This window comes from Lissotriton vulgaris, chromosome 6 (genome assembly GCF_964263255.1).
Source record: "Lissotriton vulgaris chromosome 6, aLisVul1.2, whole genome shotgun sequence".
Classification (NCBI taxonomy): Eukaryota; Metazoa; Chordata; class Amphibia; order Caudata; family Salamandridae; genus Lissotriton; species Lissotriton vulgaris.
This window is the reverse complement of record NC_141694.1, coordinates 22,074,175-22,097,921: the sequence shown is the minus strand read 5'-3', so window position 1 is coordinate 22,097,921 and position 23,747 is coordinate 22,074,175. Positions and strand designations below refer to the sequence as shown.

The 23,747-nt window shown below is 43.8% G+C and overlaps 1 protein-coding gene across 1 annotated transcript in view; it reads left to right on the top strand.

Moving 5' to 3' along the window:
• AARS2 (alanyl-tRNA synthetase 2, mitochondrial) overlaps positions 1-23,747 on the top strand; it is a 160,776-nt gene that overhangs the window by 80,991 nt on the left and 56,038 nt on the right. The window contains exon 20 of the mRNA XM_086925856.1: positions 847-930. Coding sequence (XP_086781982.1) covers positions 847-930 — 84 coding nt within the window. The remainder of the gene's footprint in view (positions 1-846; positions 931-23,747) is intronic.

The window sequence follows — 23,747 nt, the reverse complement described above, 5'->3', positions numbered from 1 at the left end:
CAGGCACCAGTTACTGCAGCCCTCATCACCTACCCAAGGCTTGAGGGCCTCTTCATCCCAGAAGCGACTCACTCCCATCCTCACACCTCCCAGATGTCCTTCTCGTATGCTACTGCATCCATTGTATGGACCACACACAGAAGCAGGGAGGTGACCTCGCTGTCATAATTACGTCCTCTTGGCCCTCTACGCCCCAAAACGCAAGTGACACTGAACTCCCTGGAGCTACTAACCCGTCACTCCTCGCAACCCTCACCACCACCTTCCATCTCCACTAGAGGCCTTCTGGGCAGAAGAATTGATACATTTTCAGATCTCCTTTCCAACTTTTGCATCGTCCATTCGTTAAAAAATACAACCCCTCAATGCTCTAAATGATACAGCACCCCACTCAGCTAACACCCTCCAAATCCTGCCCGACCACTTGGTACAGTGGATGTCACCAATGATTCTGACCAATCCCTGATGTCCTCCGTGATGCTGCACCCTCCTGCCTCAGCATATCCAGGTGCTGAGGCTAAAATACCTGATCACCTGCTTGATCTGGGTTGTGAACCTTTGGCCAATGACTTTCACATACTCTCTAGTGTCGCTCCTTGAAGGCTCGACACACATTAACGCTGGGGTTGGATGTGGTTCAACCTCTTCCCAGGTATACTGTTGTAACAACTCAAATGTTTGTTCCTGTTTTGCAAATGTCTTCAGGGGTGTTGATGCCGCCATGCAGAGGGGCGTTCACACTGCCCATAATTAGTTGAATTAGTCTTATTAAATGTGGTTTATCCTTGCTTTTCCTGGAGCTCTGCTCTATGCTGATGCTCGCTGTGCTTTGTATTTCTTCTCCAGGCTGCTGAGAAGGCCCGCGTTCTTCTGGAGAAACATCCTGACCAGCTCGTGATCGTCGACACGGTTCCCGCTGACTCCGTGTTTGTAAGTTCTTCCTGTAGTTGTTCACTCACATTAACAACTGGACAGTGGACAGAGCTGGCTAGATGCCTGTGCCACATCTAGTGACAGTTTTCTGGTAATACCTAAGATCACAGAGGTAAACTTTGAAGCTGTCCTGTAATTATGTAAGTTTACATTCTCAGTATTGCCGTCCGGGATTTCTGGGTTTAAGATAACATTGAAAATTGCAGAAAATCATATTTAAAATATTTTCATTTTGAAAGTGAGCTACCAGGGCCTGCTGCTTGGAGAGGGATCCGTCCCCAGGGCCTGTTCCTCATCTGGGAAACACCAGTTTGTTTACTTGTTTACTCAGCCATGAAACGTGCGCTCTCTCTTTCTGACTCACTCTATCTATCTATCTATCTATCTATCTATCTATCTATCTATCTATCTATCTATCTATCTATCTATCTATCTATCTATCTATCTATCTATCTATCTATCTATCTATCTATCTATCAGAAGTGTGGCTCACTGATTAGAGCGGCAGACCCTGATGCAGAGGTCTGGCCCGGGACCAGAGTTCAATTCCCGACGCGGCAGGGTCCTAAGCCCAAAAAATGTCCACGGACTCGATAATTCTCGCCTCGGTGCCTATTCTAATCATGGGGTCCCACGCTGCAACTCTGGGCAATAGCTTGCTTAATCTCCACTACGGCGGCCCACCCCCTGCGGGATGCCTGGCTTTCACCTTGGGGATGCCCAGTAGGGGTTATCTCACAGGGAAAAAGCCAGGACGGGTTCCCAAGGCAAGCGCCTTGATGCCTTCGGGTGATACGTGCGCTATATAAATCGCAATACATACATACATACATACACACATATCTATCTATCTATCTATATATATCGCTCTCTCTCTCTCTCTATATATATATATATATATATATATATATATATATATATATATATATATATATATATATATTCACTGAAAAAACCATAGGTTATAGACCATATATAGTTAGGAATTAGCATTTACAAAACCTTAATTTACTCGCACAAAACCATAGAAATTCGCATATATAGTTAGTTGCAATAACTATATATCGCGCACCCGCAATCCACTGCTGATGATGTCACATATTACATCATTCATGACATGGTCAGTGACATCACTGATGACATCAACCAGTGTTTGTATGTTTGTGTAAAGTTAAAATATGTCTTACATATTGAAGAATGAGTGGATGTATCAGTGTCTGGATGAAGGGTTTAGTAGGTGCATGACTGACTGTATGAGAGAGTGATTAAATGTGTTTCACTGAGTGCATGGGTTAGTGACTAAACTGTCATAATTTGTGCATCATTATGTCTGTTGTTCTGTAAACTGCTGCATGTGTTAATCAGTAGCTATATGAGTAACTATATGGGTTATTGATTGGTTGCCCAAGTATTTGTATGGGAGACTGAGTGTGTGTGTGGGTGGCTGGGAGGTGTATGACTCTGTGCATAGATGTGTGAGCAGTTGATTCACTAGATGTATGGGTTCAAACGTGCATGTGGAAACAGCTGTATGGGCAGTTGACTGTGTGCATAAGTGTATTGGTGAGTGAATGGATATCTCAGTACTACATGTCAAAGTAAGTACATATGTAAAACACAGTACATGTGAGAGTTGACATATATAAATAACTGTGCATAAGAGCCAGTGAATGTGTGAGTGGCTGTATGGATCATTGTGAACTTGTATCAGGGATTGTATAAGAGAGTAAATATGTGTTAGTATATGTTTGAATAAGTAAAGTTTGTATAACTGTATAGTTGAGGAAATGGAGGTGTGATTGATTCTTTGCATGACTGACTAGGTGTGTGAGTAACTCCATGGATGAGTGACAGTCTGTGAGTGTCTGTTTACACTGATTGTATCTAAGGTTATATTAGAGTCTGAAGAGGTTCATCGTATTATCACATGAATGATATCATCAGTGATGTGATCAGTAATGTCAAATGAGATGTCATCAGTGATGTCATTTGAGATGTCATCAGTGATGTCATCAGTGATGTCACTGACCATGTCATGAATGATGTAATATGTGACATCATCAGCAGAGGATTGCGGGTGCGCGATATATAGTTATTGCAACTAACTATATATGCGAATTTCTATGGTTTTGTGCGAGTAAATTAAGGTTTTGTAAATGCTAATTCCTAACTATATATGGTCTATAACCTATGGTTTTTTCAGTGAATTTCAATGGTTTTTTAATAGCAAATATCAAAAGCTGTAAAATGTCAAGTGCGTGGTAGGCAAAAACATTTTCGTATTTATGCACGCTGATGTGCTTTGAACGCTGCCCCCCCCCCCCTTCTCTTTTCTTTTAGGAGTATTCTCTCTTTGCAGATAGTGAAGGGTAGGGAACGTAAGCCTTTGCCCCCATTGTAACCCATCGTGCCTGCTTCCCTCTACATTTGATTGATTGTTATCGAAGCATTTACTGTTTTAGAATTGGGTGCTCTCATGCTGACGCCAGCTTCAATCTGAAACATCCAGAAACACTGTAGACTACCAATTCAATCAGTTCCGGTGGAGCCCCAACGTGACCCGGTAGAGAAGAACTTGCCCTCCCCTCTTTGACTGATTGTTCTTGTTGCCTGTCCCTTCTCTTGTCATTTAACAGAACTTTTTGGACTGCTGAAAGGGGTTGTATTCCGACCGCTGGTTGGTGGAGACATTTTGACTATATTCTGGACCTGCGTTGTCGCGTAATGCGTCATATGACGCGCCGCGTTAGCGCACCCGGAAGTGCTCCGGTGCGCAAGGCGCAGCTTCCTGGAAACGATCCAGAGCGCGGCGCGCAGCGCGTAACGTAAGCATAACAGGTCATGTGACTTGTTAATAAAACTTTTCATTGGTTCATTTTACTTTTGGTTTTTTAATGATGGAAGGCTTGATCATATGACCTAAAAATATCACTTTTCATTGGATTAAAACTTTTTTTTCCCCAAACGATGAAAGCCCCACCTTGTTTCTAGATGTTTCAGACTAAAGCTGGCGTCAGCCTGAGAGCACCACCATCTCGTGGCTCCGTCGTGGTCATTCCGCGAGCAATCATGGCAGCCGCTCCCCACCGGAAGCCTGCAGGAGTCGGGAGCCCCCAAGACTTTTGGGCTCAGGGGACGTTCGAGTTCCAAGGTGTCCCAGGGCCATGTTAGTGGACCAGGCCCAAATCCGAAGAGCCGTCCGCCATTTTAAGACTCCTGTGGCAGCCGCCTATCGCTGCACCGCAAGAGTGGGAGCAACTCAACTACATGGTGAGCGAGACGCTGTAGCCGCAAGAGCGGGTGGTAAACAGCTGAATGGCGGATGAGGCACAGTGTAGCAAAAGCGGGCGGAATGGCAACTGAAACGGTAAAGGGCCGCCCCACTACAGCAGACGAGCCTCCACCTGGGGAGGCCCGTTCACGCCGCCTCCCCCCCCCCGGGGCGCCCCATACCATTTTTCGGAGCAGCATTGTAGGATACCAAAACCAGTGCGGCAACTTACTGGACATCACCTGGGTGCCGTCCAGATCACAGCGCGTTCTGCTGCCTTGGGACTATTCGCACAACAGACCGCTACTGACGAGGCACAGTGCAGCTAAAGCGGGCAAGTACCATGAGTGACGTTAATTCGATCTTTCAATAGTACAGTAATCAATAACACATCAGAACTTAATATCAATAGGGATGTCAAAATGTTCAATCAATTCTCGGCCCTGCTCGCCATGTGCTTCAAAACTGCATACGTATCTCGTGATATCAAGGTTGGGCAACCAGTACACAACAAGGAGTTACGAGTCCCATTTATACCGGCTCCATTTTGGGCGCGGCCGGGCAGGTCCAGGATATAGTCAAACATATCAAATGAGGCTGACGTCTCTGAAGCAGTTGACGCACAGCAGGACATAGCAAATAAACATGAAGTCTCTGAAGCTGTTAACTCACTGCAGGACAAAACAAGTGAACCTGAAACCTCTGGAATAATTGTCGCTCAGAAGAACAACACACAAAACTCTGTAGTGTCTGAGGAAAGTAAAACAGAAGGGCACTGTAGTTTCAGACACACTTAACACTAATGACTTAACAAAGATATCGTCTGTCTATGAAGCAGCTGTCATGTTCACAGAATTGACAAAGAAGTGTGCAGACACCAATGCTATTAAGAAACACAAGGAAATCCCTAACGCATCTGCATTCTCGGAAGAGGTTGACACAGATGACATCTTAAGGAACAAAGAAAGACAAATTAAGGATGAGGAAGTTGTCACTTTAGTTTTTTCATGGTGTTTAAAGAAGGGATGGTTCTTCACCTGGGTGCCGTCCACAACTCAGCACGTTGTGCTGCCTTGGAACTATTCGCACAACAGACCGCTACTGACCATTGTTGCTTCTGTTTTAATAAAAAAATGTTAAGGTGTTTACTGTTTTTGTTGCGATGTATATATTTATAAGTCATTAAAGTGTTATAAACCTACTACTTTGTTGGAGTGCTATATATTTTTAATGTGACACATAATTGTGAAGACTTTGATGTACAAAAAGGCATCCCTGGAATCTTCCGCTTCAGGCTCGGACCCACACACCCTCACAGTGAGAATCCCCTCCCCAAGCACAATACAGGATGGTTATCAGATAGTAGGAACGCGTGTGGTGTGACGGATCTCATCGGGTGGGGGCCTTGATCTACTTAACTCCTTTGAAGAGGGGTGATTCTCTACAGCTGGGGCCATAAACTACATCTGCAGGGCTAGGTGATAGCCTGGGACCGGCCTGGACAATCGGACACAGAGGAAGAGGAGTGTCAGAGGGTGCGGTAGTGAATAGGGTGAAAGGCAGGTGTCGGGCGGGCACAGGGTGTGATTCTCAGAGAAGAACAGCGCAGATGGGAGGAGGTTTCTAGCCCATACATGAGAAAGAGAGCGGGAGTGACCAGTGCGTGGGGGAGATGCTTGCGAGGGTGCAGACAGTGGGTCTGGTCAAGGCATCTAAAATGGCTGCTGTGCTCGACAAAAGTGTGGCATTGCAAAAAAGGCAAGATGGCGCAGACAATGTTTATCAATAATGATTTATTTATAACAAATAAAATATTTACTCGCAGTGACAAAATGGCGGTCAACACTTCCTGATTTCCATCGAATCGAACGTTAACAGACGTCACGCAGCAAAAAAAAAAAACGCTCACGCACAGCCGCTGGAAGACATGTATCAACATATATGAGCCTCCTCAGCCACCCTCAGAAAACAAAAGGGGTCAGGATACGTCTCTCGTACCCCCTTATACCTAGTAATTTAATGAAATCGAAACACAAAATGACAAATTCACGTTTCGCTACCAGTTTGCGAACCGAGAAGCGCTTCTACCGCGAAAAATCTATTTTTTTTATTTGCCCCACGGGACCCTTTAATAACCCCAACATCATTCCTAGGGGGTCAAGAGGGGTCTACCTAGCCCCCTTTCATTAAATTCCCCCTTCGTTTTTCTCCTCCTCTTGTCTCTCGATCCTACCGACAGACAAGATGGCGGCCGCACCGGACTGTTTAGAATGTTGACAGACACCGGACAGCCAATCAGCTTCGCTACGCAAAGCTCCGTTGCGCGAAAAGTACGCGATCTGGAGCGCTATCTGGGATGCTGTCACAGATATATCTGTTTTTTAAAACGTTAATTTCTCAAAATCCACTGGAGCACATATATTGAGACCCAGCAAAGGCACATCGGACTAACAGTCCCTATAATTTTACCAAGTTTCGTGCAAATCCATTCAGCCGTTAGTTTGCGAACCGAGAAGCGCTTCTACCGTGAAAAATCTAATTTTTTTAATTTTCCCCACGGGACCCTTTAATAACCCCAACATCATTCCTAGGGGGTCAAGAGGGGTCTACCTTGCCCCCTTTCATTAAATTCCCCCTTCGTTTTTCACCTCTTCTTGTCTCTCGATCCTACCGAGTGACAAGATGGGGGCCGCTCCGGACTGTTTAGAATGTTGACAGACACCGGAGAGCCAATCAGCATCGCTTCGCAAAGCTCCGTGACGCGAAAAGTACGCGATCTGGAGCGCTATCTGGGACGCTGTCACAGATATATACATTTTTTAAAACGTTAATTTCTCAAAATCCACTGGAGCACATATATTGAGACCCAGCAAAGGCACATCGGGCTAACAGTCCCTACAATTTTGCCAAGTTTCGTGCAAATCCATTCAGCCGTTCGAGCTAAAAGTGAGGCCAAACGCCCTATGGAAATTAACATGGGAAAAACGCGTTTTGGAACCCCCCTTTTTTCTCGGCCCCCCCTTGATGAACCCCCCCCAAAATTTTCAGGGGCTGCTCAGAAACAAAATGTGCCATTTTCCTGAAAATTTCAGCCGATTCCGTCCACAAACGCCAAAGTTATTAGACATAGAATTTTCAAAAGTCCCATAGAGAAAAAATCCTAACTATATATAGCCAGTAGGTTATATATATATATATATATATATAATATATATATATATATATATATACACAGTTCAGGTTGCCCTGCTAAAGAGACGCCATCCAGGTAAGGATTCCTTTCTTTATTGCGGGTAGCAGACACAGCATTTTAATAGTCCTCACAGCTGTAGTGACTCTTTGCATAGGACCAGTGATCAAGGGCGGAGGAGCCCGAAACATGTTTGGCAGCGTTACCGATAGAGGGTGCATATTGCTGTGTCTGCTACCCGCAATAAAGAAAGGAACCCTTACCTGGATGGCGTCTCTTTAGCAGGGCAACCTGAACTGTATATATATGTATATATATATATATGCATATATATGTATATATATATGTATATGTATATATATATATATATATATATATATATATATATATATATATATATATATATATATTACCTACTGGCGGTCGCCAGTAGGTATATATAGTTAGGATTTTTTCTCTATGGGATTTTTGAAAATTCTATGTCTAATAACTTTGGCGTTTGTGGACGGAATTGGCTGAAATTTTCAGGAAAATGGAACATTTTGTTTCTGAGCAGCCCCTGACAATTTGGGGGGGTTTCATCAAGGGGGGGCCGAGAAAAAAGGGGGGTCCCAAAACGCATTTTTCCCATGTTAATTTCCATAGGGCGGTTGGCCTCACTTTTAGCTCGAACGGCTGAATGGATTTGCACGAAACTTGGCAAAATTGTAGGGACTGTTAGCCTGATGTGCCTTTGCTAGGTCTCAATATATGTGCTCCAGTGGATTTTGAGTAATTTAGGTTCAAAAAAATATATATATCTGGGCGGAGCCTAACCACACATCTGATCTGATTGGCTGTCAGCACTTCATCCAAGAAGTGTTGGCAGCCATCTTGGGACCAATATACATGATAGCACCTCATTAAAAAGCATTGTAGTTAATAGAGGGTTTTAGGACTTTAGTTACATTATCAATCATTTGTTGATGGTACCATACTCGTTTTAGGAATTGTGGTGGGTTCTAAGGTGATTTTACCATGTGAAAAAACCTTCTGCTGTGATATCATGAATATTGTTTGAAAGAAAACTAATATCTCATGATTTTCCCACAGTGGTTTGGAAGGGGATCTATAAGCTAAACTGAAAGCATATTTTCTGTAAATTCACATTATCTTTCTCAGTCATGTGAAAATGAAGTCTGACATTCTCAGTAAAACATGTACATCCAACAAGGACAGAGACTGTCAGTTGATTCCTTTGTGTTCTACTGCAGCCTCCTAGAGTGTTCTAAAGAACAACTAGAGCGCTAACAGTCCTACTTATTACAAAGGTATGGCACACCTGAAGCCATCTTGATTGGAATAAAGTGGTAACTCTTAAAACATTTAATTTAAAAAGAAACAACATGAAGGGGTATATTTTGCCATAGAAAGTATGATTAGTGCTGCAGAATGAAAAATTAGGGCACATTTTGAGTGACTTCTCAAATCCTTTTCTATTTCATTAAAACATTCTGACATGCAGTCTCCCAAAATGGCCACCAGAGACAAAAGAGCCCAAATGTAGCCCAAATATCACCCAGATGTAGCCCAAGTATAGCCCAATGACAGAATGTCCCAGAGTGTTCTAAAGAACAACTAGAGCGCTAACAGTCCTACTTATTACAAAGGTATGGCACACCTGAAGCCATCTTGATTGGAATAAAGTGGTAACTCTTAAAACATTTAATTTAAAAAGAAACAACATGAGGGGGTATATTTTGCCATAGAAAGTATGATTAGTGCTGCAGAATGAAAAATTAGGGCACATTTTGAGTGACTTCTCAAATCCTTTTCTATTTCATTAAAACATTCTGACATGCAGTCTCCCAAAATGGCCACCAGAGACAAAAGAGCCCAAATATAGCCCAAATATCACCCAGATGTAGCCCAAGTATAGCCCAATGACAGAATGTCCCAGAGTGTTCTAAAGAACAACTAGAGCGCTAACAGTCCTACTTATTACAAAGGTATAGCACACCTAGAGCCATCGTGATGGGAATAAAGTGGTAACTCTTAAGACATTTAATTTAAAAAGGAACAAAATGAGGGGGTATATTATGCAATAGAAGGTATTATTAGTGCTGCAGAAAGAAAAATTAGGGCACATTTTGAGTGACTTTTCAAATCCTCTTCTATTTCATTAAAAAATTCTGACATGCAGTCTCCTAAAATGGCCACCAGAGACAAAAGAGCCCAAATGTAGCCCAAATATCACCCAGATGTAGCCCAAGTATAGCCCAATGACAGAATGTCCCAGAGTGTTCTAAAAAACAACTAGAGCGCTAACAGTCCTACTTATTACAAAGGTATGGCACACCTGAAGCCATCTTGATTGGAATAAAGTGGTAACTCTTAAAACATTTAATTTAAAAAGGAACAAAATGAGGGGGTATATTTTGCCATATGAATTATGATTAGTGCTGCAGAAAGAAAAATTAGGGCACATTTTGAGTGACTTCTCAAACCCTCTTCAATTTCATTAAAAAATTCTGACATAGTCTCGCAAGATGGCCACCAGAGACAAAAGAGCCTAAATGTAGCCCAAATATCACCCAGATGTACCCCAAGTATAGCCCAATGACAGAATGTCCCAGAGTGTTCTAAAGAACAACTAGAGCGCTAACAGTCTTACTTATGACAAAAGTATGGCACACCAGAAGCCATCTTGATTGGAATGAAGTGGTAAGTCTGAAAACACTCAATTTAAAAAGGAACAACATGAGGGGGTTAATTTTGCCATAGAAAGTATGATTAGTGCTTCAGAAAGAAAAATTAGGGATCATTTTGAGTGACTTCTCAAATCCTCTTCTATTTCATTAAAAAAATTCTGACATGCAGACTGAAACATGCACTTTGAATACCAGCAGCAGACGTCCCTGGTGAGCAGTAGCTTTACTACAGTGATCTAATGTGCAACTAGAGTGCTAACATTCAGAATTTATGGCAAATGTGTGACACATCTGAATGCCTTCTTGATGGAACCAAAGTAAACAAGCATTGAAAATGCAATAGATCTCGCCCTCATTTAAGTTAAAGCCATTCTGTTTGTAATGAGGTGGCTTTTTAGCTTTGCTTTTATTAGTGTTTTTTCAACTTTCATGTAAATAACGCACCGTTTTCACCAAATCGACTTTGCCCAAGCACACCCTTCCCTTCGGCCAACAAATCCCAAAAATTCGGCACACCTGCCGATCCACTCTCCCTACAGCTCACCCAAGCCCCGTCCCTCTAGCGCAACTGGAACACCCCAAATTCACCTTCTCCATGCGCACCAAAAACTCCCATTGAATAACATGACAATTCGCTACTCCGCACAAAAATTGCTCTTTAAAGCACGTCCACTGCTCCGATCCGCTTCAAACTTGGCTGGACACTAGTTCCAGCGATTCCCTAACATCTCACCAAAAATCAGCCCAATCCATCCACTGGAACGGGGACGAATTTCAACCCGAATACGCGCCCCCCGCAAACACAAAAAAAAGCCATAAAACGGCCAAATCTCGACCAAAAACCGCCAAAATCCCTCAAAACCTTGCCAACACCAATACGCACGAAACTGAACCGGCCCCTCAGCCCTAGGCTCCGGGAACCCTACTTAATTGACCCAACAGCCCCAAAAAAGCAACATAATACACACGAAAACGCCCTAACAACCCTAAAATGCATATAACTATATGTATGCATGCATTTATGTTTGTATTTATATGTAGATATACAGATGATATATGTTTATATATGTATGTATATATATATATTCACTGAAAAAACCATAGGCTATAGACCATATATAGTTAGGAATTAGCATTTACAAAACCTTGAAAATTCACTGAAAAAACCGTAGGTTATAGACCATATATAGTTAGGAATTAGCATTTACAAATCCTTGAAAATTCACTGAAAAAACCATAGGTTATAGACCATATATAGTTAGGAATTCGCATTTACAAAACCTTATTTTACTCACACAAAACCATTGAAATTCCATATATAGTTAGTTGCACTAACTATATATCGCGCACCCGCAATCCACTGCTGATGATGTCACATATTACATCATTCATGACATGGTCAGTGACATCACTGATGACATCACTGATGACATCTCAAATGACATCACTGATGACATCACTGATGACAACATCCAGTGACTGTATGTTTCTGTAAAGTTAAAATATGTCTTACATATTGAAGAATGAGTGGATGTATAAGTGTCTGGATGAAGGATTTAGTAGGTGCATGACTGACTGTATGAGTGAGTGATTAAATGTGTCTCACTGAGTGCATGGGTTAGTGACTAAACTGTCTTAATTTGTGCATCATTATGTCTGTTGTTCTGTAAACTGTTGCATGTGTTGATAAGTAGCTATATGAGTAACTATATGGGTTATTGATTGGTTGCCCAAGTATTTGTATGGGATACTGAGTGTGTGTGTGGGTGGCTGGGAGGTGTATGACTCTGTGCATAGATGTGTGAGCAGTTGATTCACTAGATGTATGGTTTCAAAAGTGCATGTGGAAACAGCTGTATGGGCGGTTGACTGTGTGCATGAGTGTATTGGTGAGTGAATGGATATCTCAGTGCTACATGTCAAAGTAAGTACATATGTAAAACACAGTACATGTGAGAGTTGACATATATAAATAACTGTGCATAAGAGCCAGTGAATGTGTGAGTGGCTGTATGGATCATTGTGAACTTGTATCAGGGATTGTATAAGAGAGTTAATATGTGTTAGTATATGTTTGAATAAGTAAAGTTTGTATAACTGTATAGTTGAGGAAATGGAGGTGTGATTGATTCTTTGATTGACTGACTAGGTGTGTGAGTAACTCCATGGATGAGTGACAGTCTGTGAGTGTCTGTTTACACTGATTGTATCTAAGGTTAAATTAGAGTCTGAAGAGGTTCATCGTATTATCACATGAATGATATCATCAGTGATGTGATCAGTAATGTCAAATGAGATGTCATCAGTGATGTCATCAGTGATGTCATTTGAGATGTCATCAGTGATGTCATTTGAGATGTCATCAGTGATGTCATCAGTGATGTCACTGACCATGTCATGAATGATGTAATATGTGACATCATCAGCAGTGGATTGCGGGTGCGCGATATATAGTTAGTGCAACTAACTATATATGGAATTTCAATGGTTTTGTGTGAGTAAAATAAGGTTTTGTAAATGCGAATTCCTAACTATATATGGTCTATAACCTATGGTTTTTTCAGTGAATTTTCAAGGATTTGTAAATGCTAATTCCTAACTATATATGGTCTATAACCTACGGTTTTTTCAGTGATTAAAGTGTCTTAATTTGGCAATCATTATTTATGTTCTTCTGTAAACTGCTGCATGTTTAAATCAGTAGCTATATCAGTAACTATATGGGTTATTGAATGGTTGCCCAAGTATTTGTATGGGAGACTGAGTATGTGTGTGGGTGGCTGGGAGGTGTATAACTCTGTGCATAGATGTGTGAGATTATAACTCTGTGCATAGATGTGTGAGCAGTTGATTCCCTAGGTGTATGGGTTCAAAAGTGCATGTAGAAACAGCTGTATGGACAGTTGACTGTGTGCATGAGTATATTGGTGAGTGAATGGATATCTCAGTTCTACATGTCAAAGTAAGTACATATGTAAAACACACTCCATGTGAGAGTTGACATATATAAATAACTGAACATAAGAGCCAGTGAATGTGAGAGTGGCTGTATGAATCATTGTGAACTTGTATCAAGGATTGTATAAGAGAGTAAATATGTGTTAGTATATGTTTGAATAAGTAAGGTGTGTATAACTGTATAGTTGAGGAAATGGAGGTGTGATTGATTCTTTGCATGACTGACTAGGTGTGTGGGTAACTCCATGGATGTGTGACAGTCTGTGAGTGCCTGTTTACACTGAAAATGGCACATTTTGTTTCTGAGCAGCTCCTGTAAATTTGGGGGGGGTTCGTCAAGGGGGGGCTGAGAAAAAAGGGGGGTCCCAAAACGCGTTTTTCCCATGTTAATTTCCATAGGGCGGTTGGACTCACTTTTAGCCCGAACGGCTGAATGGATTTCCACGAAACTTGGCAAAATTGTAGGGACTGTTAGCCCGATGTGCCTTTGCTAGGTCTCAATATATATGCTTCAGTGAATTTTGAGAAATTAACGTTTAAATCAAGATATATATCTGTAACAGCGCTCCGGGCTTCGATCCGGTTCGCGTACTTTTCGCTTATCGGAACTTTGCGAAGCGAAGCTGATTGGCTCTCCGGTGTCTGTCAACATTCTAAACAGTCCGGTGCGGCCGCCATCTTGTCTCTCGGTAGGATCGAGAGACAAGAGGAGGCCAAAACAAAGGAGGAAATGAAGGAAAGGGGGCAAGGTAGACCCCTTCTGACCCCCTAGGATTGATGAGGGGATATTATAGAGCCACGCTGGGCCCAAAAAAAAAAAAAAAAATCCGTTTTTTTCGCCGTAGAGACGCGTCTTGGTACGCGAACCGGGCAGCTAACCGGGAAGCTAACCGGCAGTGTAACGGGAGTCTGACGAGTAGCTGATTGGCTGTCAACATTGTAAACAGTCCGGAGCGGCCGCCATCTTGTCTCTCGGTAGGATCGAGAGACGAGAGGAGGCCAAAACAAAGGGGGAAATGAAGGAAAGAGGGCATGGTACACCCCTTCTGACCCCCTAGGATTGATGAGGGGGATATTATAAAGCCACGCGGGGCCCAAAAAAAAAAAAAAATCCGATTTTTTCGCCGTAGAGACGCGTCTTGGTACGCGAACCGGGCAGCTAACCGGGCAGCTAACCGGGAAGCTAACCGGCAGTGTAACGGGAGTCTGAGGAGAAGCTGATTGGCTGTTATCATTGTAAACAGTCTGGAGCGGCCGCCATCTTGTCTCTCTGTGGGATCGAGAGACAAGAGGTGGAAAAAAAAAAGGTGTAAATGAATGAAAGGGGTAAGGCAGACCCCTCCTGAACCCCTAGGATTGATGAGGGGGCTATTAAAGTTCCCTGGGGGGTGAAAAAAAAATTGCGATTTTTCGCGGTAAAGGTGCTTCCTGGTACGTTAACCGGGCAGCTAACCGGCAGCGTAACGGGAGTCCGACATATTGTGTTTTTTGAACGTTTGTGATATGTGCACGTGTGGATTTTGTCTAATTAAGGTTAAAAAAATATATATATATCTTTAAGCGTGTTCTGGCGCGCTTACGTTTTGGGTTTGGTTTGCGCTGCAGAGACGATACGTCACGGTTATGCGATGCATCATTAGGCGTCTCACGGGCTACGTGATACGTCACTTAATAAAGAATATATTTTACAGCTATAGATATTAGCTTTTAAAAAACCAATGAAATTCACAGAAAAAACCATAGGTTATAGACCATATATAGTTAGGAATTTGCATTTACAAAACCTTGAAAATTCACTGAAAAAACCATAGGTTATAGACCATATATAGTTAGGGATTAGCATTTAAAAAACCTTATTTTATTTGCACAAAACCATTGAAATTCCATATATAGTTAGTTGCACTAACTATATATCGCGGACCCGCAATCCACTGCTAATGATGTCACATATTACATCATTCATGACATGGTCAGTGACATCACTGATGACATCACTGATGACATCTCAAATGACATCACTGATGACATCACTGATGACATCTCAAATGACATCACTGATGACATCACTGACATCTCATTTGACATTACTGATTACATCACTGATGATATCATTTATGTGATAATACATCTTCAGACTCTAATATAACCTTAGATACAATCAGTGTAAACAGGCACTCACAGACTGTCACACATCCATGGAGTTACCCACACACCTAGTCAGTCATGCAAAGAATCAATCACACCTCCATTTCCTCAACTATACAGTTATACACACCTTACTTATTCAAACATATACTAACACATATTTACTCTCTTATACAATCCTTGATACAAGTTCACAATGATTCATACAGCCACTCTCACATTCACTGGCTCTTATGTTCAGTTATTTATATATGTCAACTCTCACATGGAGTGTGTTTTACATATGTACTTACTTTGACATGTAGAACTGAGATATCCATTCACTCACCAATATACTCATGCACACAGTCAACTGTCCATACAGCTGTTTCTACATGCACTTTTGAACCCATACACCTAGGGAATCAACTGCTCACACATCTATGCACAGAGTTATAATCTCACACATCTATGCACAGAGTTATACACCTCCCAGCCACCCACACACATACTCAGTCTCCCATACAAATACTTGGGCAACCATTCAATAACCCATATAGTTACTGATATAGCTACTGATTTAAACATGCAGCAGTTTACAGAAGAACATAAATAATGATTGCCAAATTAAGACACTTTAATCACTGAAAAAACCGTAGGTTATAGACCATATATAGTTAGGAATTAGCATTTACAAATCCTTGAAAATTCACTGAAAAAACCATAGGTTATAGACCATATATAGTTAGGAATTCGCATTTACAAAACCTTATTTTACTCACACAAAACCATTGAAATTCCATATATAGTTAGTTGCACTAACTATATATCGCGCACCCGCAATCCACTGCTGATGATGTCACATATTACATCATTCATGACATGGTCAGTGACATCACTGATGACATCACTGATGACATCTCAAATGACATCACTGATGACATCTCAAATGACATCACTGATGACATCACTGATGACATCTCATTTGACATTACTGATCACATCACTGATGATATCATTCATGTGATAATACGATGAACCTCTTCAGACTCTAATTTAACCTTAGATACAATCAGTGTAAACAGACACTCACAGACTGTCACTCATCCATGGAGTTACTCACACACCTAGTCAGTCAATCAAAGAATCAATCACACCTCCATTTCCTCAACTATACAGTTATACAAACTTTACTTATTCAAACATATACTAACACATATTAACTCTCTTATACAATCCCTGATACAAGTTCACAATGATCCATACAGCCACTCACACATTCACTGGCTCTTATGCACAGTTATTTATATATGTCAACTCTCACATGTACTGTGTTTTACATATGTACTTACTTTGACATGTAGCACTGAGATATCCATTCACTCACCAATACACTCATGCACACAGTCAACCGCCCATACAGCTGTTTCCACATGCACTTTTGAAACCATACATCTAGTGAATCAACTGCTCACACATCTATGCACAGAGTCATACACCTCCCAGCCACCCACACACACACTCAGTATCCCATACAAATACTTGGGCAACCAATCAATAACCCATATAGTTACTCATATAGCTACTTATATATATATATATATATATATATATATATATATATCTCCTCCTCCTTCCGAAAAGAGTAGAGGCCACACGGGGGAACAGTAAGGAAGCTTCTTTTATTCCGATGTTAATGGCGAATGCATTTCGGCATATCCATGCCTTCTTCAGCGCCCAAGTTTACAGGAGGCTCCCATCGATACAATTGTTAATTAAAGTCCTGCACCTTAAATGGTCATGTGAACTAGGCTCCGCCCCAAACAAAATGCTCGCACCTGTTGCAGCTCCCGATGTTGATAATATATATACTCACTGAAAAAAACAAAGGTTAAAATACCATCATAATTTGGTATGGTATTAATATCTTTTTTTTAAATGACAGATTTTATTGAGTTTAGTGGTACATAGCGGATAAATCCCAAAGTATACATTATGGATACATTTTGAACTAGATAGTACCAAGTACTTTTCCACAACAAGCTAACCTGCAAACCTGAAGGCCCTGAAACAAAAACTTGCACAAGTTACCCCAGAATTCACTGACCGAAGTGTGTGTGCATATAATAACATCAGAGCTGCTCATCTAGGGTATCATGTAAGGACGGGTTTTGAGGGAGTCTGATGGTGGCAGGTGGGTAAGTCTATGCCTCGGTATGTCGCCCAACGGGACCATATTTTCCTATGTTTTTGTGGGCAGCCACGTGCCTGATAGACTGCAAGTTCCGCCCCCATGCATTTGTCCATGGCCACCTTCCACCCGCCCATAGTTGGTGGAGAGATCGCTTTCCACCGTTGGGCCCAAGAACAAGAGGTGCTGTTTGTAGCAATTCACACCAATCCCCTCCATGCTATGCAGCAGGAACAACTTGGGGTCAAGCGGGAGGCTCCAGGACAGGACCCGGCCCAGATATGACGGAATTTTCCCCCAAAACGGCTGCAGCGCCCCACAGCTCCAAATAGTGTGGAAAAAGGTTTGCTCCGCTTCCCCGCATCTAAGACACATAGGGGACTGGATAACACCCACCTTCCAAAGACGGGAGCGAGTGAAGTATGCACGGGGGAGATATTTCAACTGAATGAGACAATAACATGTGGATATAGCGGCTCCACAAGGACTAGCGAGGCCTCCGTCCAGTCATCATCCGTCATTTCGGACATATCCGCTTCCTACAACCCCCAGGTTTTGCGTAGTGAAGTATGAGTATGTGTGGTTAACGTCTGATAGATCTGTTGGATCTCATGAGTTCCTAGGTCCCCCATTAGTAAGCGACCCTCAAGGGGGTGGTATTAGGGCAAGTCACTCAGTGAGCGGAACAAAGGAGTCAGAGCAAGTCTCAAATTCAAATATTTAGAAAACTTCGATTGGTGCAGTTGAAATAAATTTTGTAGTTACTGAAATGATTTTAGAGTGGAACCCTGCATGGTGTCCCCAAGGGTAGAGATTCCGAGGAGGTCCCATGCATGGACGCCTAAAAGTTCAGCTACAGCGCAGGTAGGTATCCTGCCACAGCGGGTCTTCTGTGTCAGGCGCCCCTCCCAGCCCATTTTCTTAACAATGTAGCAATGTATCGCCAGAGCTGAGCGACCGTTCTACTGGCTGGGGGCAAGAAGTCAAGGTTCATGTGGCGGTAAAGAAGTTTCAAGAGGGGTATGCTCAACTCAGCTCAAACGCTCAACTGCATATGCTGGGTCTGTGTGCAGGCTGTATCATCACTCATTGATAGCCAGCAGGTGTGATGCTGCATAATAAACTTATTCATCAGCCGCTGCAATCCCACCCCAATATGTTGACTTCGTGCAGGTACGCAATGCAACGCGAATGGCCCTTCCACCCAAAATGAACTTGTTAAGGATTGGAATTACTTGGGCAACCATGTGCGAGTAATATTGTATGGGAAGTTTTGCAACCGATAGAGCAGCCGAGGCAGGGAGACCATCTTAAAAAATTGCAGACGGTCCATACAGGGACAGTGGTAGATAGGACCATATCTTGGTCTCCTCGCGGATACATGAAAGCAGCAAATTGATATTATGTGACTACGTCGTGGGACACAGTGAGATAAAGACACCCAAATATTTGAAGCCACCCGTAGCATGAGATAATTGTTCGGCCCAGGTACCCCGCCTTGATCACTGCACATGGGAAATAACACCGTTGGCTCTGAGGTTTCTCTAAACACCCGGAGTATCTGGAGTACTTGGGGCCCAGAAAATCAAGGATGAGCCCCCTCGCGGCCATCGTACGCAAACACCACCTCAGCATCATCTCCTACGCCGACGACACCCAGCTGATCCTCTCCCTGACCAACGACCCCGCCACCGCCAGAGCCAACCTGCACGAAGGGATGAAAGAGGTAGCCGAGTGGATGACGACCAGCCGCCTGAAACTGAACTCGGACAAGACGGAGGTCCTCATCCTGGGCTCCTCACCCTCCGCCTGGGACGACTCCTGGTGGCCTCCCGCCCTGGGCACCGCACCCAAACCGACAGACCATGCACGAAACCTGGGCTTCATCCTGGACTCCTCCCTCTCCATGACCAGGCAAGTCAACAGCGTCTCCTCGGCGTGCTTCAACATCCTACGCATGCTACGGAAGATCTTCTGGTGGATCCCCACAGAGACCAGGAAGACCGTCACCCAGGCCCTCGTCACCAGCCGACTGGACTACGGCAACGCCCTCTACGCCGGTACCACCGCCAAGCTCCAGAAGAGACTCCAGCGGATCCAGAACGCCTCAGCCAGACTCATCCTCGACATCCCACGAACCAGCCACATCTCCGGACATCTGAGAGACCTTCACTGGCTCCCCGTTAACAAAAGAATCACCTTCCGCCTCCTCACCCACGCACACAAAGCCCTACACGACCAAGGCCCGAGCTACCTCAACAGCCGAGTCAACTTCTACGCTCCCAAACGCCACCTCCGATCAGCCAACCACGCCCTCGCCGCCGTCCCCCGCATCCAAAGAACGACAACAGGAGGAAGGTCCTTCTCCTACCTGGCCGCCAAGACCTGGAACTCCCTCCCGTCCGACCTGCGCCTGACCCAAGACCACCTCTCCTTCAGGAAGAAGCTGAAGACCTGGCTGTTCGAGCAGTAGCGGCACCCCCCCCCCCCCCCCCCCCCCCAAGCGCCTTGAGACCCTACGGGTATGTAGCGCGCTTTACAAGTGTCACTGATTGATTGATTGAAAGAACAAATTATCATCCGTGTATAACGCAATTCTGTCTGATCGCGCCTGGGACCATTCAAACCCCTAGATCATGTGGCTAGGGGCTCTATGACAAGCACGAATAACAGTGGAGACAGGGGGCAACCCTGCCTTGCACCACGGCATATAGGAAAGGGAGCTGACCTACACCCAGCCACCCGTAACTGAACATGTGCCAAAAAACGCAGACCAAGGTTAAGGGATCAGAGAAGTCAAAATAAGTATGGTATTAATATCTTAGTTTACATTGAAACAAAGCCTCAGAAATTCACTGAAAAGAACAAAAGTTAAAATGATGTTATAGTTAGGTGGAAATGTTAGTTAAAAATACCATTTAAACACACAAAAACACTGAAAATACCCAGTTACAGTTACCTGGTTAACTATAACTTGCATTCCTGCCATTCCTATTGCTTATGTCCTCATCTATTACATCACTCATAATTACATTTAAAAGCACTCATTAAAAATATATTAATTGCACCATTAATCAACAAAGTTAGCAATAAAGCTTTTTAAAAGTGAAACAACAATAAATGTGTAAGAGTCTTCCTTTTATACAATTTAGTGTACATATATGCACATTTACCACTACTAATTATCTACTTTCCAACAGGAAGTATTTGGGGGAAGCTGCAACTCCTGCATGCCCTCTGCAATACTCTTTTACTTCATTGGTGGTGCCCCTGCTCGGGGCACCTTGGAAGCTACAGAATATCCAAATATGCTCTTGCAAGGCATTAAGGGGTACTCCCTGGCCCAGAGCAGTGAATATTGGAGCAGCCGGAGAAGCCCTCTGTTCTCTGTCTGCAGCTTAGCGCTACATTTCTTTATTTATTATTAATTCCTGGGTGCCGTGCACACTGGACACCCAGGTGCCGTGTAAGACAGGGCGGTACAAAATGGGGTGGTGATGGACGGAGCATCTGAACCAATCAAACACTCACACCCAGTGAACAGATCTGGGTTTAATCCATCACCGTTCTTTAGCCCACTCTGCCACCCCAGTTCAGACATGGCCATATGCAAATCAGTCTGACCCTATGCCTCATGGGAACAGTCCAGCCCGAACTGCCAAGCCATGCCTTCCCTGGACCGGAAACAAGCTTCCTAGGACCGGTTTCTGGCACTCCAGCCGTCTTCAGCCAGGCTTGCTTGAATCCAGTGGCAAAGTGAGCAAGGGACTCACGTCTGAGCATACCCTGCCAACTTATGGCGAACAAAGTGGTACAAAAGGGGGTGGTGATGGACGGAGCATCTGAACCAATCAAACCCTCACACCCAGTCAACAGATCTAGGTTTAATCCATCACCGTTCTTTAGCCCACTCTGCCACCCCAGTTCAGACATGGCCATATGCAAATCAGTCTGACCCTGTTCCTCATGGGAACAGTCCAGCCCGAACTGCCAAGCCATGCCTTCCCTGGACCGTAAACAAGCTTCCTAGGACCGGTTTCTGGCATTACAGCCGTCTTCAGCCAGGCTTGCTTGAATCCAGTGGCAAAGTGAGCAAGGGACTCACGTCTGAGCATACCCTGCCAACCTATGGCGAACAAAGCGGTAGAAAAGGGGGTTGTGATGGACGGAGCATCTGAACCAATCAAACACTCACACCCAGTCAACTGATCTGAGTTTAATCCATCACTGTTCTTTAGCTCACTCCGCCAACCCAGTTCAGACATGGCCAAATCCAGTGGCAAAGTGGCAAGGGACTCACGTCTGAACATACCCTGCCAACTTAGGGCGAACAAAGAAAAACCAAATGGGATGATGGACGGAGCCTTGACAATACAAACACTCATCCCCATTCAACTGATCTCGGTTTAATCCATCACCGTTCTTTAGCTCACTCCGCCACCCCAGTTCAGACATGGCCATATGCAAATCAGTCTGACCCTGTGCCTCATGGGAACAGTCCAGCCCGAACTGCCAAGCCATGCCTTCCCTGGACCGGAAACAAGCTTCCTAGGACCGGTTTCTGGCACTCCAGCCGTCTTCAGCCAGGCTTGCTTGAATCCAGTGGCAAAGTGAGCAAGGGACTCACGTCTGAGCATACCCTGCCAACTTATGGCGAACAAAGTGGTACAAAAGGGGGTGGTGATGGACGGAGCATCTGAACCAATCAAACCCTCACACCCAGTCAACAGATCTAGGTTTAATCCATCACCGTTCTTTAGCCCACTCTGCCACCCCAGTTCAGACATGGCCATATGCAAATCAGTCTGACCCTGTTCCTCATGGGAACAGTCCAGCCCGAACTGCCAAGCCATGCCTTCCCTGGACCGTAAACAAGCTTCCTAGGACCGGTTTCTGGCATTACAGCCGTCTTCAGCCAGGCTTGCTTGAATCCAGTGGCAAAGTGAGCAAGGGACTCACGTCTGAGCATACCCTGCCAACCTATGGCGAACAAAGCGGTAGAAAAGGGGGTTGTGATGGACGGAGCATCTGAACCAATCAAACACTCACACCCAGTCAACTGATCTGAGTTTAATCCATCACTGTTCTTTAGCTCACTCCGCCAACCCAGTTCAGACATGGCCAAATCCAGTGGCAAAGTGGCAAGGGACTCACGTCTGAACATACCCTGCCAACTTAGGGCGAACAAAGAAAAACCAAATGGGATGATGGACGGAGCCTTCACAATACAAACACTCATCCCCATTCAACTGATCTCGGTTTAATCCATCACCGTTCTTTAGCTCACTCCGCCACCCCAGTTCAGACATGGCCATATGCAAATCAGTCTGACCCTGTGCCTCATGGGAACAGTCCAGCCCGAACTGCCAAGCCATGCCTTCCCTGGACCGGAAACAAGCTTCCTAGGACCAGTTTTTGGCATTCCAGCCGTCTTCAGCCAGGCTTGCTTGAATCCAGTGGCAAAGTGAGCAAGGACTCACGTCTGAGCATACCCTGCCAACTTATGGCGAACAAAGTGGTACAAAAGGGGGTGGTGATGGACGGAGCATCTGAACCAATCAAACACTCACACCCAGTAAACAGATCTGGGTTTAATCCATCACCGTTCTTTAGCCCACTCTGCCACACCAGTTCAGACATGGCCATATGCAAATCAGTCTGACCATGTGCCTCATAGGAACAGTCCAGCCCGAACTGCCAGGGGCAGGGGCAGCGCAGGCTATCCACTCCTGGGTGCCCTAGCCAGCTCCCCGCTCACCCACATCTGGTGCAGCACTCGGGAGCTGGTAAATCATTAAAAAAAATGCGGATGTCTTGTTCCCACCCAGGACACTCACAACATTATCATCCATTAGTGTGAACAGGAACAAAGAGGAAGTTAGGAAAGCCCAGGTCAGAAATCTAATTCTGCTGAAGCTTCTCTAGGCCTGGAGTCCTTTCTAACAGGAATCTCCTCCAGGTGTGGCAGGTGGCTCTCACCCACATTTAGATTGTCCTTTCATAATCTACTGCTCTTCTTTTTGTGTGTGTTTTTTATAGTGATGCCTGTTCCAAGACGTAAATCAGCTTTGTTGTACTTAGTTATTGGATTCAATATTTGTTTGTTATTCTGTAAGCCATTTTTTTATCCGCTGCAGTCCGCCAAAGCAATATGTTCTTATAATTAAAACTTTACTTTAACATGTATATTTAATCTTTCCTGGCATTTTATGTATTTTTATGGTCTTTTTGATGATTTTTTATGGATGTTAATATCTGAAATAAAACGATTGATTGATTGTAACTCAGATTGAGTAAACCACCCCTTAAAAGGCCCTTTGTTTGCAAACTTGATTTATTCTTGCGCAATTGCACTTAATAGGAAAATGAATCCTGTCAGAGTTCCTAAGT